General features: G+C 47.3%; 1 protein-coding gene across 1 annotated transcript in view; it reads left to right on the top strand.

Moving 5' to 3' along the window:
• Positions 1-408: 408 nt before the first annotated feature.
• EIF4E1B (eukaryotic translation initiation factor 4E family member 1B) overlaps positions 409-18,029 on the top strand; it is a 46,957-nt gene continuing 29,336 nt past the window's right edge. The window contains exons 1-5 of the mRNA XM_086931763.1: positions 409-438; positions 6,453-6,553; positions 7,580-7,675; positions 9,888-9,951; positions 11,420-11,533. Coding sequence (XP_086787889.1) covers positions 421-438; positions 6,453-6,553; positions 7,580-7,675; positions 9,888-9,951; positions 11,420-11,533 — 393 coding nt within the window. The 5' untranslated portion in view covers positions 409-420. The remainder of the gene's footprint in view (positions 439-6,452; positions 6,554-7,579; positions 7,676-9,887; positions 9,952-11,419; positions 11,534-18,029) is intronic.

The following is an 18,029-nucleotide window of genomic DNA, read 5'->3' on the forward strand; positions in this document are numbered from 1 at the left end:
GGACTGGTGAATCACCAGTCGTTATGTGAGTCACAGGCAACCTTACCCTTTCGGACACATTTTGTTCTCTTGTAGGGTTGCGGGGCTGGTGTGTATGGACATGGCCGGGGTGGGGGTCATAACAGGTCAGTGTCTCCAAACGACAGGTGGAGATGTTGGGTGAAAAAAACGCCTGTGCCAGGTGCATTGCTTATGTTAAGACCTTGTACGAATATCACTATCTCTTTGTGGTGATGCCAAAAGTAGCAACGTCCTTTCAGAAACGTAACATTCCGTGGCTGATAGTCGAAGGTTCCTTAACAAAGGCCTTCTTGGTGGAAGGATGCATCCTATCAGGCCCGTTAGGGTCAGGGCCCCTTTAAGGGTGCTGGGTTATAAATACAGACCGGGGAGGGCGGGACTCACCTTAGTTCTGGCAGAATGGCTTCAGCTGAGCTGGTGAGCGCACGTCAGTGGAGGAGGCCCGTCTCCCCTCCGCCACGAAAGAGGGACCTTAAAAATGTTGTATTACATTTATGTTTGTATAGTGCTTACTACCGGAGACGAGGCGCTGGGTGCCAGCCCCCAGCTGTGGAAAAACTGCTTCTACCCTAACTCTTCGAGCCTCCACGCAGCAACCGCACTTTTTCTCACCTCTGAGGGCGGCTTGTCTCTCCTACCCTCACCCCCTGTGATCCCGCACGTCTCTGGCGCCGGATTGCTCTTCTCCTCGGGCCGAGCCTACAGTCGCTTGATGGCATAGCTTTTCTTTATTTCATCCCTGCTGCATAGAGTTATTATCTTCTGTCCACGATTGTTAATTCCTGGCCGGGCCCGGTCAGTAGCACTGTTTGATGTAGGGATTGGAAGGGTACGGAGCTATTCCATCACCCCCTCGGTGCGAGGCCCACCAGAGCTCGGACCCCGCGGCTACCTTCTGCTGTGTGACTTGAACGAAACAGTTCAGTAACGCGAATACAAACCTGAACTTGACATATGAAATGTCGGCGCTGCGGCTGCAGGGACGTAACTTGTAAAGGACCGGCGTGGACCGCAGCAGGCCCGACAAGGCCCTCGGGAATAAATGTTTAAATTTTAATTGGCGGTCCCTCGGCCTCCGAGCCCTCGCTGTGCGCTCCTAGGTTAATGTAGGTTTTCGCGCCAATGCCTCTTTCTGTGCTTTGAAAACTAAACCGTCACCCATTGAATATTCCTGTTATGGCTGGTGGGGGCTGTGCGCCCATTGGTTTGAGGGGCCCATAGCGTCCAGTTCACTGGACAACATCGATGAAACGTCACCTGATAACCCGAGGACGCACTAACGCTTCTTTGGCCCTGAGGTCGTTTGTTTTCTAACAGCAGGGCGTAAATCTCGCCAAGCTTTAAAAATCCAGGCCTTACCGTTAGCGTGGCTTGTCCTCCCCCTTAATTAAAACGACTACTTCTGAACACGGGTACTGTTACGTATTTCAACCGTTAGGTTTACTACACTAAGCAGACCGTCATTCACCCCACCCCCGACCCGAGGATCCGAGCAACACCCAGAACGCGAGGCCGAGCTCAGATTGTGAACGTGTTTGACTCACTGATACATATACATAACCGTTTATTTTTATTACAAAAAATACATGTTGGATGCAGCGGTAAATAATTTTTTTTTAATATAGAAGGGAGATGGGAAATCTCGTTAAATGGAAAGCACAGCATCTGACCTGTGTTTCGCTCCGAGAAACTATTCCCAAAGGTCGAATTACTTTGTAATTAACCACCATAGGTCCGGTGGTTACTAAGTTGCGTGCTTACTTTTACTTTTCCCCATAGACATTCCCCTTTTAATAATAATAATAATAATACAGAAACTTATTGAGCGCGAACAGCTACCTCTGGGGAGGTGTCCCGGCGCTAGCGAGTCCCACAGCAAGAGTAAGTAGTCAGGAGGGGGGGGGGGGGCAGAATTATTGCATAAAAAGCCAGGTTTTTAGGAGTTTCCTAAAGCTTGCTTCTGACGTGGCGGATTGGATGGCAGGAGGCAGGGTATTCCAAAGTTTCGCCGTGCCGGCCGAAAAGGACCTGCCTCCAAGTCTAGCTTTCCTTACACGCGGTACAGTTAGCTTGAGTAGGGAGTTGGAGCGCAGCTCACGTTTTTGGTGGTAGCGGGGGAGTCGGAGTTTCAGATAATTTGGACACGTGCCTTTTAGTGCTCTAAAAGCCAGGGTTAACACTTTGAACTTAATTCTGCTTGCCACTGGTAGCCAATGCAGCTCGTGCAGATGCGGAGAGATGTGCTGCCTAAAAGGGATCCGTTTTATTAATCTCGCAGCCGCATTCTGCACGATTTGTAGGCGTTGCACCGCATATTTAGGTAGACCAAGATAGAGGCCATTAGAGTAATCGAGTCGGGAAGTGATTGTTGCGTGAACAACCGTTTTCCGGCACTCGACTGGTAGCAGAGGCAGAAATTTCCTTTTCGTGCTCTTGAATTGATTCTGACAGACTAACCTGGGTATCTATCAAAAATGTTTAACTTCCACTCTATGCTTAATTTTTGTCAGTACTTGTATGTGGTGAGCACCACACACACTACTTTTGGGGCGCCAAATATTTTATATATAGGGCTCCTGGTTTTATGGTAATTTTTTTAGCCATTTATTTTTTGAATTTTTATTTATGGTATTTACACATACAGGGTTTACTTCGTATGGGTAACCATTCTGTGCGGTACATTGTAAGTGGTACAAGGTAAGTATTTCGGATGGCCCCCTTTTGCTGATTATACAGTAGAGGTAGGCTGGGAGTATTGTAGGAGAAGAGAAAGGTGTGAATAAGTAGAGATAGAGATTACAGGATAGAGCAGAGACCATCGGCTAGCGACGTGGCAGTGGAGTACATTTTTGCTAGATACTAGCTCATTCAAATTGTTCCACTTTTAAGGTGGGTCAAAAGTGGTCAAGCACTTGTCCAGTGATTCCCATAGGCTTCTGGAGGTGGTCTTCCAGGGTGAGTATCTTATCGCTAGGGAGTTGGCTCCCCTTAGGTAGGTGATCCAGCTGAGCCATCCGCTGTATGATGCCATATCTGTATTTATCCATATTTATTTTCTGCCCATTTTAGCTGTATTTATCAGTTTTTTGTTTTTGCGTATAAATGAAGTTGTAAAACTGTACATTACCATATCTGTTTAACTGATAAGACGCACACTCTTACTTTGATGTCAGTCATGTTTTAGCTATCTAAGCTGCCAAATATTACATACCAATACATCCACTGGTAAATACACGCATTATACCATGAATGTATGATGACATATGCCTTTATTTAAAGGAATGTTATCCTGTTTTTTAATTTCCCATGCTGTCCATCTGCCTGGCTGCTGGCCTAAAATTCATGAGACAGCACAGTCACTTAAAAAAAACAATTGTCTGCATTGATCCACTTTTAAAAATAAATGCAGACAGAAAACACATTTGCTGTCTGTATTTATCTGTAAAAATGGAAAACAGGGAGCCTTATTTATAAAGCTCTTCAAGCAAGTTGCAAAGGCTATAGGGGATGAAATAGCCTGCAAAAGGGAATGAAGTATGAATGAAAAAAACCTGCAGGGGTGGGTAGTGAGACAGTCTAGTCTTTTCAGAAGGCTTAACCCCTTTGATGATGGTGACAAAGCCAGCTCGTCATGGGCGTTACCTGCGCTGCGCGCATGACGAGCTGGCTTTGTTACGTAAGGCTTTTTTGAAATTTCAGCGCACAGCGGGAAAACCCGCTAGCGCGCATGCGGTTAATAGCTTTCCCATTTGTAGGTCACCTGCTCAGATGAGGTTGGAGTTTGGTCAGGTAAAAACCAGCTCGCTGCAAGGGGCCAGTGGCGTCACTAGGGGGGTGCGGGGGGTGCGGACCGCACCGGGTGACACCCTCACATGGGGGTGACACCATCTGGTTGCGCCCCGCCCCCCCAGCAGGCCTCTGTACATGGCACCCCCTGCACCGCACCCGAAGGCCTCGGAGAGACTCGATCCGCTTTAAAAACAAAAGCGAACCGAGATATTTTCTCACCTATTCGAATTAAAATGTTCTTATTAGATAAAGTTTGAAAAGTGTAGTAATGAGGGGCCCCCGCCATTTATATGGAAAAAGACAGTGCTAAAGAGGGGGGGCCGGGGAGGGGGGGGGGGGTATTAACCGCTTGGAAATTAGCTTTTACTTTAGCTGTTACATATCGTAACATTCTCACGTCTACAAACTCGCTGGTGCCTTGTACACAGATTTCTTTTTGCATCTTGAAAAGCTTTAAAAGAGAAACCACATGAAAGCGGCAGAGAGTGTAAAAGGGGGGGGGGGGGCAGGGGGTCCTGTACGACAGAGAGAGAGGGAGCTAGAGGGAGTAAGACAGAGAGAGGGAGCTAGAGGGAGTAAGACCGAGGGACAGAGGGAGCTAGAGGGAGCAATAGAGAGGGAGCTAGACAGAGAGAGGGAGCTAGAGGGAGTAAGACAGAGGGAGCTAGAGAGAATAAGACAGCGAGAGAGGGAGCTAGACAGAGAGGGAGTAAGATAGAGAGAGAGGGAGCTACAGGGAGCTAGAGCGAGCAAGACAGAGAGAGAGGGAGCTAGAGGGAGTAAGAGAGAGAGAGGGAGCTAGAGGGACCAAACCGGAGAGAGAGGGAGCTAGAGGGAGTAATAAAACCGGAGAGAGAGGGAGCTAGAGGGAGTAAGACAGAGAGAGAGGGAGCTAGAGGGAGTAAGACAGAGAGAGAGGGAGCTAGAGGGAGTAAGACAGAGAGAGAGGGAGCTAGGCGGAGCAAGACAGATCGAGAGGGAGCTAGAGGGAGCAAGACAGAGAGGGAGCTAGAGGGAGTAAGAGAGAGGGAGCTAGAGGGAATAAGACAGAGAGAGAGGAAGCTATAGGGGGCAAGACAGAGAGAGGGGGGCTAGAAGGAGTAAGAGAGGGAGCTAGAGGGAGTAAGAAAGAGGGGGCTAGAGGGAGTAAGACAGAGAGAGGAAGCTAGAGGGAGTAAGGCAGAGAGAGGGAGCTAGAGGGAGCAAGACATAGAGAGAGGGAGCTAGAGGGAGTAAGAGAGAGAGAGGGAGCTAGAGGGAGTAAGAGAGAGAGCGGGAGCTAGAGGGAGTAAGAGAGAGAGTGGGAGCTAGAGAGAGTAAGACAGAGAGAGGGAGCTAGAGGGAGTAAGACAGAGAGGGAGCTAGAGGGAGTAAGACAGAGAGAGAGGGAGCAAGAGGGAGTAAGAGAGGGAGAGAGGGAGCTAGAGGGAGCAAGACAGAGAGAGGGAGCTAGAGGTAGTAAGACAGAGGGAGAGGGAGCTAGAGGGCATAAGGCAGAGAGGGAGGGAGCTAGACAGAGAGAGGGAGCTAGAGGGAGTAAGACAGTACCTAGCACCGTACATTTCCGACAGAGGTAGTCCATGCGGTAAGTCGTGAGGGGGTGACACCATGAGTTACCCGCACCGGGTGACACCAACCCCAGTGACGCCAGTGCAAGGGGCAATCCTCAGGTAAGGCTATACTTTGAAGAAAGTCCCATCCCTGTCCGTAAACGTCACAGATGGGCTAAAAATGAAAGCACAAGAAATGTCAAAAGAAACCCAAAGCAGCAACACTTTTTTCCTGCTCTGGAAACATTGAATTTGAATGAGCATTGGGAAATGTTAAGGAGAGTAACTGGTTAAAAGTGTAAATACATTTGTAAAAAGAACACCACAAGTTGATAAAATCACTTTATGCAAACGACCCCATGATTGAATGGTCCTCAATACTTGGAAATGGCCAATCTTACTTTGGATAATGACCCTCTTAGACTGAAACCCGGTGATGTGTGGGTTAAGTTTCCAGCAACAGATCTTGTACTGGAATATTCGACACTGATCAATAAAGTTATTACAAAGAGGGGGGAGAGGATGTGGTCTTTGGAGCTGGGAAACAAAGGTTCGAGCCTCTGGGTTGATTCCACTTCCTGTGATTATGGGCAAATCACTTAACCCCCCTCCCCTCTCTATCAAAAAAACAATGAATGTGTCCTTGTGTAATGTGTAACGTAACTGGTGCTCATGTAAAGCGCGCCAATACCCTCTGGTCGAGATGGCATTTTATAAATCTGCAACAACAAGAGTATGCTATGAGTTTGTCCTGGGCATATGAATGTATGCAAGTAATTGATTCGAGACCATACATTCTCATGCATTCTTTTAACATGACCAGCTACAATTAAAATTATGAAAACTGTTGAGGTGAAACTAAAAGGAAAGGATTATGAATTGGTGAACTAATCAGACTTGGTTGATTTTGATAATTTCTATTTTTATAATAGATGCAAATTGATTGTGTTGCTTCCGGTGATTAACCATATTTTTGATTTTGTAAGTAGAGGGTCGGATAGCAAATGGGGAAGAGGTTTCTGATCTCACCCTGTGGTGGTTGGGAGGGTGGAGTGCTCTTTGTCGATGACCTCCCTCTCTTGTCCTTTACAGCGCAACACTCTGTTGGCCCCAAAAAAAGAGAAAAAGAAAAAGCAAGTGGAGAAGCCCCCCTTGGCCATCGACCAACCGGGTAAACACCCTCTGGAGAACAGGTATGTAGTCTACTTGGGTGGGTTAAACAAAGTGAAGGAGAGATGGCAAATTTAAGTCTCTAGCAATCTCTGGGTATCTTTCCAACCCATCGTGTGACCATCCTACTTGGGTGGAGCCCGTTTGGCTATATGAATTCATTTAACCAGCTGGCAGTACCTACTGGATTCACCCTGGTACTTGCTTACTAGTACAACAGCCCAGCGGATTGCTTACTGCTGGCAGATTTGTAGGCTGCGTTTCCATTTCTTTAGTCCAGAAGCAGATTCTGCTAGCCTGCTGAGATTCAGTGAGAACCTGAAGGGGCTTTTTTTAGGGGTGGTAGGTAATTTGGGGAGCGCACACATGCAGCTGACAACTGGTTCCATGCCAGATGTGACATCTTCCCACATTCTTGGCATTTTAACAACCAGTTATTTACATGTTGTTTTTATTTGGCAATGTTTATAAACCCCATATCAAAACTAAAAGTCTCAGAAAGCAAGAGACATAAGGCTAATAAGCCGGGCCCGGGTGAGTGTCACACCAGACTTGGAGCTCCTTGGCAGCTGTGCACCAGGACCTTACAGCCACAGGCAGCACGGACTCCTAGCCTGTCCAGGCCGCAAACAGACATGTATTTACCCTAAGGGAGAGTGGCGTAATGCAAAATGGTGGGGCTCCCCTTCAGAATGTAAGGAGAAGCCCCTGTCTCCCAATCTCACAGATATTAGTTTGTCTTGGGCTGAATGTACCCTAGTGAAGGGCTGGGGCCACTGAAGGGTTGGGACCCCCCTGCACCTTGGGGGCTGTACCACCCCTGCTAAGGGGGTGGTATTGACAGAAATGGCTAATTTTTCAAGCCCAATCTTGTAGTGTTCAATTTGACACATTAAAGATATAGCAGTGATAAAGGACTGATTTATCCCTGGCTACATTTGAACAGATGAACTGCACACGGACATGTGGAATGCGTGAGATAAAATATATATTGCAAGCCATTCTGAGGGGTCTTTCGGGCATTAAGACCTTCTGCCTTCTTTCCACAGGTGGGCACTCTGGTTTTTCAAAAACGACAAAAGCAAAACCTGGCAGGGCAACCTGCGCCTTCTGACCACGTTCGACACCGTGGAGGACTTCTGGGCGTAAGTACCGCACACCCTGATAGGCGGAGAGGGAGCCAGACATGGGCGGGGCCCCGGGACGGCCTCTGGCTGAGAATTAGACATGGCGGGAACCGGAAAGAGAAGAGGCCTCTGTAGCACAGCAGTAGTTAGTGAGGTGGGGGATGGTGAGAGGGGTGAGTTGCTTTGGGGGTGTTAAGGCTCTCACACCGGGAGGGCTGCTCTAGGCTCCAGGAATAGGACTGTTCTCAATCTGTACCTGGCAGTTATTGTGGCCAAGCTCATAGAACCCAAATCTCAAAAAAGTACACCATGCACCACACTGCGAAATGTCACCTTTCTGACAACCAACCTTGTTTAATTTCTCTGTGCCATTTAGAACGGTCTCAAAACTCCTCTTGCTGACCTCTCCACTCTGACATACTCCTGTTTTTGCACCAATGAGCTTTCCTGGCTCCCTGAAGGCTGTGGGGCAGGAGCGAAGCGTTAACTGACGAACCATGCTTGTGAACGGACTGGAAATTAAAATCCGCCTGTCAGAAATGATCAAACCAGCCTGACCCTTCCAGAGACGGCAACGAGTGATGCTGTGGGGCTTTCATGGCTGCGTCACGGCAGCCCATCGGGCTCCCATAGCATCCTCTTGACGAGCAAACTACTCCGAAAATGCTAAAGGGCAGAATAGCTAGTGCATTATTCTCCTGGCCACTGGAATGCGTGAGAACACATTATGTGGCAGGGATGACTAAATTATGCGGCAAGAAAAGGCAAATTATGTGCGCATCATGCAGTGCACTCTGGCAGTATTTTTGATCATTTCCACGAATATTAACAATCTGGGATAAGTTTCACATCATTAGTACCCGTTTAACACTCGAATACTGCAATCACCCGGAAGGTGAAACGTTCTTGTGCAGTATGCCACCGCATGTTGTACTTTTTTTTTTTTAAAGTTCGCTTGACCCAGAGGCACGTTTTTGTTAATCTGTAAATTGGACAGCAAATGGATTGTGGCAAATTATGTAAATACATAATTATTTGGAAAACACCACATCACTATAATTCCAGTGACCCAGATCATTCTTCAAACACAAAACAAAGAATTCACACGACTTTATATAAATCATTGACACTGTTTGGTCAAATGTGCAACTAACTCCTAAGCTACTTTTAGTTAACTCTAAACTATCAAACGAGCTCATTTTCAGTCTTGAGTGAGACCCTGAAAATGCAGGGTGAAAGACTGACTGCTTCAAAACTGGAAATCCACACGGTCACCTCCTCCATCGGTGGTCTGTCTTCTGACCTTCCATGGGCATCGCTCATCATGCCACACTTAATACGCCTTGCTTTGGGGTTTACTTTTCATACCCTGATGACTTGGTAATTAAACCGGCGTGAGCCTTCCGTCTGTGCCGGAAGCGACCGGATCCATCTAGTGAGAGAACTTCAACAAATAGAAAAAACGTAAGTAGAGGCCTTGTAGAGTCTACCCAGGGTCTGCAGCAAGGCTGGGGTAGGGGCTACTGATCTGCTGGCAGGGGTGGTTGATGGCTCTATAGCACAGATTGAAGGGGTAACAAGGTCACAAACCCTTACTGGCCAATTTAATGAGCTTCCAATCTGTTTACGTTTCAGCCCTCAGCAGGGGGACACCCCTTACTCCCTTGTTAAAGTAGAGAATGAAAAAGGTAGTGCTGGGGCTTGAAGGTTTTAAATGTTTCTTCTTTGGAATAATTCCAATAAGATCCCATAGATTGGTGCAGAACGTATTTATTGGCACATCAGAGTGAACAGCCAACACGTGTTTTACCCCTAAGCGGCCAGCACAATTTTATATTTTTTTAATAGTTCCAGCTTTAATTTATGTTCGTCAAGACCGACGATTGTTCTGATAGTCACGGCGCAATGCTTAGTTCTTCTTGTATCGAGTCAGATAGCAAGTGGTTGATGGCTCTAGCTTGTGGGGCAGTGGGCCATGGGGCAGTAGGCAGGGACTGGTGCATTGCAGGCAGGAAGGCTATCTTATGGCAATAGTGAGCCCTTCGCCCAAACCTGGTGTTATCGGCTCTGCATTGGGGGAACTTCTGTGATGCTGGACAGCCGCTGACTCTATGGTGCAGGGATGGAGGGGGCAAGGAATGAGAGAACAGTTGTGGGGACGGGGGATGAGCACGCAGAATCCTTATAAACATGGACATCTCATTTACTGGGCTCTTTTTTCCGGCCGTAGGTTGTACACCAACATCCAGCTGGCCAGTAAGCTGACGTCTGGCTGCGACTACTCCATCTTCAAGGTAAGCCTGGCTCGGGCGGCTTGGATCCCAGGGGCCGTATTATACATTGTGATTGTTTGCGCCTATTATGATGTATGCGCTGCTCCCGGGGCAGCCGCAAACTCGCTGCCCTGGGGGCAGCGCATACATGTGAAAACCCAGAGTAGCGGCTCTGTTTTCACACTGCACACGCCTGCAAGGGGATGTCCGGCGGGTCCATGGTGTCCTATACACCCTACAGAGGGCAGCTGTCAGGAGGCGCACTGACAGTGTGACAACTTTTAACTGTTGCTGCGTCTCATGAGGGCTTCTTTGACTCTGCGCCCCTCGTCTGTAATATGGCGCCGGCACAGTCAAAGGAATTCCATCATTTGCATAGGGCACGCCCCTTTGCAAATGAGGGCACCGCCTCTGAAGGTAGCGCTGGCACTTTAAGTGCACCAGCGCTAGCTGTATTATAGAAGGGGACGCACAAGTGTCTGCGCCCCCTTCTATAATACCGAAGTGGCCCGGGAGCTCGCAAAGCGGGCGCAAACGCCCATTGCTCCCCTGGGGAACTTATTGTAATACGACCCCTGATGGCCTTCTCCCGGCTCGGCCTTGCAGGAGCAAGGATACGGAGCGCCTACAACTGGCGAACCAGCGCTAGTCATGCAGCCCAAACCACACACAAGGGGCAGACCGTTTCTGCAGAGTGACCCCCTGGGAAATTCCGAGAGCTAAAAGGCCAGCTGTGCCTGGGGTCAGTCACAGGTCAGGCAAATCTACTGACTGCATAGGTTCGAGGTAGCATACAATGCTAATTGGCTGCAGTTTGAAGAGCTGCAGCTGGGATGGCATTTGTTTTCTGCTTTTGGGATGGGTGGACTAAAGGTCTGCTGCCAGCGCAGCTTGTGAGTGGTCCAATATGCCCCCATCATGGCTTCAGGCTGAATCAACAGTGTAATGTTTGTGTGGCTTGATTATTTTTCTGGCAATGTGGGTTGTCTATTGGGGTCACGGTTTGCTAATGATATTAAATGAGTGTTTTTTGCTGTTTTACACAGCACAAACTTGGAGCGAGGACATTAGTGCTTTACAAAAGTACCAGGTGTTATACATTTTTAGGAATGAGAAAAAGCTATTTGCCCGGATGAGCCAAGGCTGGGATTCCAACCTGGTACCCCAAGTCCATGGCTGGCAGATCTGGCCATATCTCATACCCAATATTCTCAATACGCAGCCTTGGCGTGACATTGAAGCTTGATAGCACTTTACTGTGGGTAGTTTTCTGGTGGCGCAACCTCGGGCAGGTTAGTAGCGCATCTACAGCTTTCAGTAGGCTTAGTCCGGGGGCTTGGTGCCGCAGAGGCTTAGTAGTTGTGGCATAGCTCACAGAGGCCTGGATGTCGTTCAAACTGCATGTCATTGTCTAACACTTACTGAATATTTGTGATCAGAAAGATGGAACCCTTTAACGCTGGGTTTGAAATTCTCTTTTCTGCTGCAGGAAGGCATTGAACCCATGTGGGAAGATTATCGCAACAAGCGTGGAGGGAGGTGGCTGATCACGCTCTCCAAGCAGCAGAGGCACACCGAGCTTGACCGCTTCTGGCTGGACACGGTAAGTGTGGGTACCAAGTACAGGGTGAGTGATGGCGGTCTTAGCCATGTTACCAGAATGGCAGTGGGTAGGTAGCTGGAATATGAAAACATGATGATGCACTTTGTGACAAGTGTAGTGTCACAGGTTAGCTAGAAAAGCTCAGAGCCTTTTGTACTCCTGATACTGCAAGAGATGTCCATATTTCTCACTCTGACCTTCACTGTGCCTTTGCTTCTAAAACAAAATAGTGCCAAATATATGATCGACTGGGTTCTCTGCGCTCATCCCATTAGATTTTTCACAGGCAACAATTTGCCTTCAGCCTTTCTGTATCCCCTTGAAATATTCTGCTGCCCAATGGTGCTGTATGTGGGTCTTCTGTTAAGGTGGGACTCAAAAGTACCTGAAAAGCAAAGCACTGCAAGCTTCTAAATATAGCTATGGGACACATGGACTTTGAAGAGCTAATCCCATTCACAACCTAATCCCCAAAAACCAACCTGGGTGTATAATAGTGCACCTTTTTGCTGGTTCCTCTACAATCTACATCCTATTGTTGCCCACAAACGTTTACTCTAAGGTCTCAGATGCTTTAGTCTTAGAACTAGTGTCCCTCTTCACATATTGGCAGCTACCAGTAATTGTAGGGACTGTGGTTTTTTGTATACTTCCAATTCAGACCCCGCTTTCAGTGTTGGTGGCTTCACACTCCTTGGTTTCCTACTTCACTATGCCTCCTGCTAAAAACCTGTATTGCATTTTTGTTTTTGCTTCAAGTTTCCTAGAATAACTGATAATTGAGCCCTGGTTATGTGATGTCCAGAATGGCTAACAGGTTGATTTTTACAACAGGCCTAGGTTTCAAAGGTGTTAATAAGGTTGATATGGCGTTGTCTTGGCCTATTAGAAACTATTTAAAATCTTGCCCCTTAAACACAATCCCTCTTTCCCTGACACCCATGACATTATACCTGTGTCCAAAGACTGATTGTGTTCCTTATGTGGTTGCAAGCATGGCCTTGTATCTTGGTGTAAATATCTACTAATGTATTCAGGGTTTAGCCGGGTGTGTGGTCTCTTGATAAACCTCTGCTCGATCTCCATTAAGGATTTTGTGGAGGGGAAATCAGACAGTTATTTTTGGCTCAGAGTTTGGCCTTTTCTTAGCTGTCCGGAGTTTTTTAAATTCATTTTGAGCAGGGCTCGAGTCAGGGTACCACGCGGGTGGATGACGTCCCCCACTTACTTTACTGGGGGGACGCTGTCCCCCCTGCCAAACAGCTGGACTTCACTCTTTGGCCTCTCTGGGACGTAGAGCTCGGCACCTTTTGTGACACCACTTCCTGTTGTGATGTCCCTTCCGGTGATGGCGTCTCCCCACTTATTTTTTTAGGTCTTGTGCCCTGCACTAGAGGTCTTTTACTACAGGTCTAGGGTTGTGTGGGAGCAAGACCATACCACCACATTTTGGGTACCTCAATTTGAATAACACTGACATATTACCTCCTACAGTTCTCCCACAAGTGGAATTGCATGCCGGGACAGCCCATAAACACCTATTTGAGTTGGGCAGGCCAAATAATGGATCCCACTCAACAATTGAGTTATAGATCAATAAAAAATTAAAGGTTCTATTATAAAGATCTCAATCAAGTGATTACATCCCATAAAGGCAGAAATGCAGTTTATACATGTACTTGAACATAAAATACATTGAGGAAAACGAGATGAGGCATTTTGCAAAACAGGAATAGTTTGTTTAAATAAACAAAACCGCCGGGAGAACAGTTAACGGGTCTGAGGACTCTCAATTTACTGTGTCTGTGGCCTTCGGTAATACAGTTCATAGTAGGTAATATAAGGTTTCTGCTGATCATATATGGAGAGGAATGTAAGTTGCTGCCTTTTGAGTCATTAATTGTCTAATGGAAATTACAGGTGGGCCTCGACCTTGTGTGGACACAATGTGACCAGTGGGTGACGTGTCCAGATGTTCGGCATAGGGAGCACATGACTACTGCATGTGTTGTCCTGATTGGCTATATGCTCCTAACTCATGTGGCATCTTACTTTATGGTGTTTTAGGAGCATGCATACCCTCCTGCCATGGTTGCTTTATTGGGGCCAATTTCCATTGACCATTGTTGCTGCACCCATCGACTGACTTGATGTAAGGTTTTCTGTTTGTGCATCTGTCTGTTAGCTGGGATGTCTTAGACTTGAGCCCAGCCTAAATAACCTGGAGCTCTTTTCACGAGCTTGATGTAGCAAACTTTTCTTCCTCAACGGGTGCTGGTACAAGTATAAAGTTATTTTCTGGGATTGACCAGGGTTGAGTGTGTATAGCTAACAGGGAACAGTTCGCCCTAATATTGGGTGACTTGTGTATATGCCAACTTGCTGCATTGCCAGTACTCCATCAGTGTGGAGAAGCCCCACTTCATATCTGGAATGTGCATGATTATGGCTTGACAAATCTCAAAAATTGTACTAGTCCTGCAGCTCTAGTAACTTGGAAAATCCCCTCGACCCAACTGGACCTGTCTCTGAAAATGGAGCAAAAGTGACAAGTTAACAAGATTAAATGCATCTTTATTGCTCAGTCCCTTTGTGAGCAATAAAAATGCCTTAAAATCTTATCTTTTCAGTTTTGCTCCCTTTTCAAAGCCAGAGGACAAAAGTTAGTCTTCCTACTCGCCAGAAAGGGCGAGTAGGACCTACAAATAGCTCGTCCTCATCCATTCTCCCTCGCAAATGCGAGTGGGGGAGTGGATTTGTCGTGCCCTGATGATCACATCTCAGTTAACATTCATGCCCATCAGACACGTTCCTTTACCTCAAACATGAGGAATGCAGTGTAAGTTTCCATACAATTAGGGTTGCCCCTTCTAGCCAAGTATACTCACCCACCTCTGTCCCAGATTTCCTTACATAGGGTGGTTGTGCTCATTCAACCCTCCCCATGCAACACACTCCCTATTCTATCCTCGAACTGGACAGCCCTTCACAGGAACTTCATGTCTGGGACCACTTGTAACACTGTCCAGGTACGCTAAGGGTCACCCGCTGTTCACAGATGGATGCAGGAGTAGATGTTTGTGGATGGAGTAGGGTGTTTTGCTATTTCCAAGAATCTTTTCTCTGGGAAGTTTGTGGGCAAAACCGTATCCTCCTCCATGGAGTCCTTTCTATGCACCCTGTCCAGCTCGGTTTGGTTATAATTCGGTTCAGTAAAGAGATGTAACGCAGTTGGGTTGGTGTCGTATTGGGTCAAATTTACTACTACCCTGTGTTCTACCTTGTTGGGTTGGATCTTGGCCCTGATTCTGCATAGACATGGGTGAAAAGGGCATTTTGCTTTTTCGGAGGCTACCTCTTAGGATAAGTAACGCCTATCTGTGCCTACTTAAAATGACCTGGCTGTTTGGGAGCCAACTGCGGTCATGTTCTGGTACCATGTGTTATGCAAAAGGCCAATGTGTAGTGCATTTAGGATGCTGGTATTCAGCTTAGTGTAACTGTAGGGGACATGGCAGAGGTCCCTATGCAAGCGTTTTAGGGGACATGGCAGAGGTCCCTATGCAAGCGTTGTGGTAACTTTGAAATACTCCTTTTTACTGGGCAGTTCCTCAGCAGTTAATAATGTTACCACTCATAGAAGACAGAGGGTACATAACAATACAATGATACATAACTTTTAATTTGACATTGCAGGTCTAGGTATGGATCCCCAGGAAAGGTGTCTGTGGTCCTTCGGTGGCAGTGGTTTCCCTTATCAGTACAAAGTTTGCAATGTTAGCTCAGTCTCAAATGTACACTTGTCCGTACTGGGGTGTTTGATGACAGCTGGTTGTTGATGCACTTGAAGGTTTGGTGGTGGACCTGTTTGGATAACCAGTTCATTGTTAACACAAACATTACATGCGGGTCGAAATCAATGTTTTGAGTTCTAGTGTTTTTATACCAAGGGTGTGTCCTCCACACTCCAGTCCATATTTTAGAGGTACAAGAAGGTGACCCCTTTCAGGTATCTTTTAATAGTTTTGGGGGAATAAGGGTGATTATTGATCATCTGTGAAAATTACTCTTTGAGCCCCGCCCGTCTTCAATTCCCAGCTGGATGCTTTAATTAGTGCAAGATGTCTGGGGGTCTCACCAGCATAGGGATGGATAGGTTAGCAGGGGTTCTATGGGCGTCACTAGTTTTCCATGAAACTTCTCGCTTGGTGTGTGCATGAAGGTGCCGCTGGGTGTGTTGCGTCTTTTTGGTCCATATGTGCAAGGGAATGTGCTGAGGTGGCATGGCACTGTTTAGTGCCGCTGGTGGTTGCAATGTGTCCCGAGATCACCTGTGTATTTCAGTTCCCAGCAGTTGGCGTGCCTTGTAACCCTCCCTTGTAGTGCCTGGTATCTTGACCTGCCTTTTAATCTGGAAACTTTTTTTCTAACTTAGGCCTGTTTTTCTTTGCACAATCTATTTCCTCATTTGTCATGTTGCGGAGGGAGGAAGGGGGGTCAGAGGCTACTCTGTGGCCCCCTTTTTATCCCTACCTATACTGCCTTGTGTCCAAGGTCCGAGCAAACTGCTCTCTAGATGGTGCCTGAGGTTTGAAGCATTTGTTAATCTCTGCTTGATCTGCAGGTGAGTGCATCCAGTGTCCTAACTATCTAGAGCTGCAGTGGACATTTGGGTCACTCTTCCCAGGCACCCCCACCTCTCTTGGACCACACCCAGCTTACACTCGGCACACTAGGGCTTGCTGTCCCTAGCTGGTGGCTAAGATCTCAATGGTCGTGCGTTAGAAGGGCATGGCACAGTGACCAAACTTCAGAAAAGCAAAATAGTTCACAAAGCATAGAAGGCTGGCTAAGCCCGTATTTGCCTTGCAGCTTAAAAAAAATGTGGAATTGAGGGCTTCGTTAAAAAAAATGTTAAGTCTGCTCTGTGTTAATGAAAACAAAATACCTGGGACTGCCTTAGTAATCTGAGACATCTGGTCACCCTGGTGAACCCCCACAACAACTGGATGCTTGGACTCCACATCATGTGGATGCCTCAGTTTATTGGCTCCTTGAGTGGGCTGTGCAGTTTTTGGGATTTTACCATCCTACTGAAAAGGGAGCCTCCACTGGGCAGAGGCTTCTAGATATTTAGAGACACTGTTGGGACTAGGCTTCCTGATGGAAACATTGCTCCCAGGGCGGATGCCTGAGAATGGGGACCTTTTGTCTTGGTGATTGGAACCCATCCCTGTTGACTTTGGAAGTGGGAAGCAGTGCGCCCGCTTTTTAAATACATTCTCTGAATGCTGCCATACCCCCTTGTCAGACTACCCTCCTTGGAATGCGGCCAGCCATCCCAACCCTGGGGGATCAGCAGCAGAGTGGGGCCTTGTCTTGCTGAGGTGCCCTAGGTGACATGGCTATTCCACGCTCCCTTGGGGTCGGCATTGATTAACTTCAGTGATACCCAGTCAACATAGCTGTCTCTCAAACTCTGGACACACGTAAAAATGTGAATTCCCACTGTCATATTGTCCTTTTGGTTTGTTAGTTTTTTAGGGAAAATGCAAAGTGGTGGAAGTTACTCCTACTTATGCTGGAGGTTTCTTACTGAGCATATGGCTGTGATTGTGTGAAGGTGCTACCTTCCCATACAGTTACCCATCCCAGTTGCGGAACTGGTCCCTAGTGATGCAGATTTCCATCTGTGGTTGCTGCAGCCATGTGGTTGTCTAGTTACTCAATCTCTGCTGCGGGTGCGGCACATGGCGGACCTCCCTGAGGCTGAGAGTAGGGTACACTGATTTTCCTGTGCTTGGTTTTGTGGATGGACCTTTGCGGTTTTGTGGTGGCTGGGCAAGCCTGTGGCTATAGTAACACTCCCTATGATCTGGTTGCTGCCAACCTTCCTGGCCTCTACCACAATCGCTGGAATGGAACCCTCTGGGGTTTTGAGGTGGAACTCACTTGAGGCTGGTGGCATTTGCACAGTCATGTTCAACGTGGCGCCCTTGAGGGCGATCTTTTTCAATTTGTGTTGGACAATTTAGTGGTCTCTCTGAGCTTGCTCCTGTTTTTCTCTATCCTTTCTTAACTTTTGTGGATTATGTAATATATGGGCTTGTATCTCCTGCCAGGGTTTGGTATCTAACCCAACCACGCCATCTAGCCCACTCTCTCTCTGTGGGTAACCCCTTTATAAGAATATCATAGAATGCGAATGGAGGGACTGCATCTATCCATGGTTGTCCTTTCTCTTGTCCCAATCATTCCCTCATTCTATTCAAGAAATCTGTTATGCTGTCCCCCGACTTCAGTCTCTGCCAATAACTCTCCTACATCTGGGCTCTCGGGGCTCCCCAGATCAGGTGCCTGTAGGAATTAAATACGGCCCAGTCATGCTGTGTATATGTTAGTGTAATTGCTGAAATGTGGGCTTGTGCGAACATCTAGTTGGTCTGTTCCCCAATGAGGCTACTCAACAAGCTCTTAATTACGCCCATCACTAGGT

Source organism: Lissotriton vulgaris, chromosome 7 (assembly GCF_964263255.1).
Source record: "Lissotriton vulgaris chromosome 7, aLisVul1.2, whole genome shotgun sequence".
Taxonomy (NCBI): Eukaryota; Metazoa; Chordata; class Amphibia; order Caudata; family Salamandridae; genus Lissotriton; species Lissotriton vulgaris.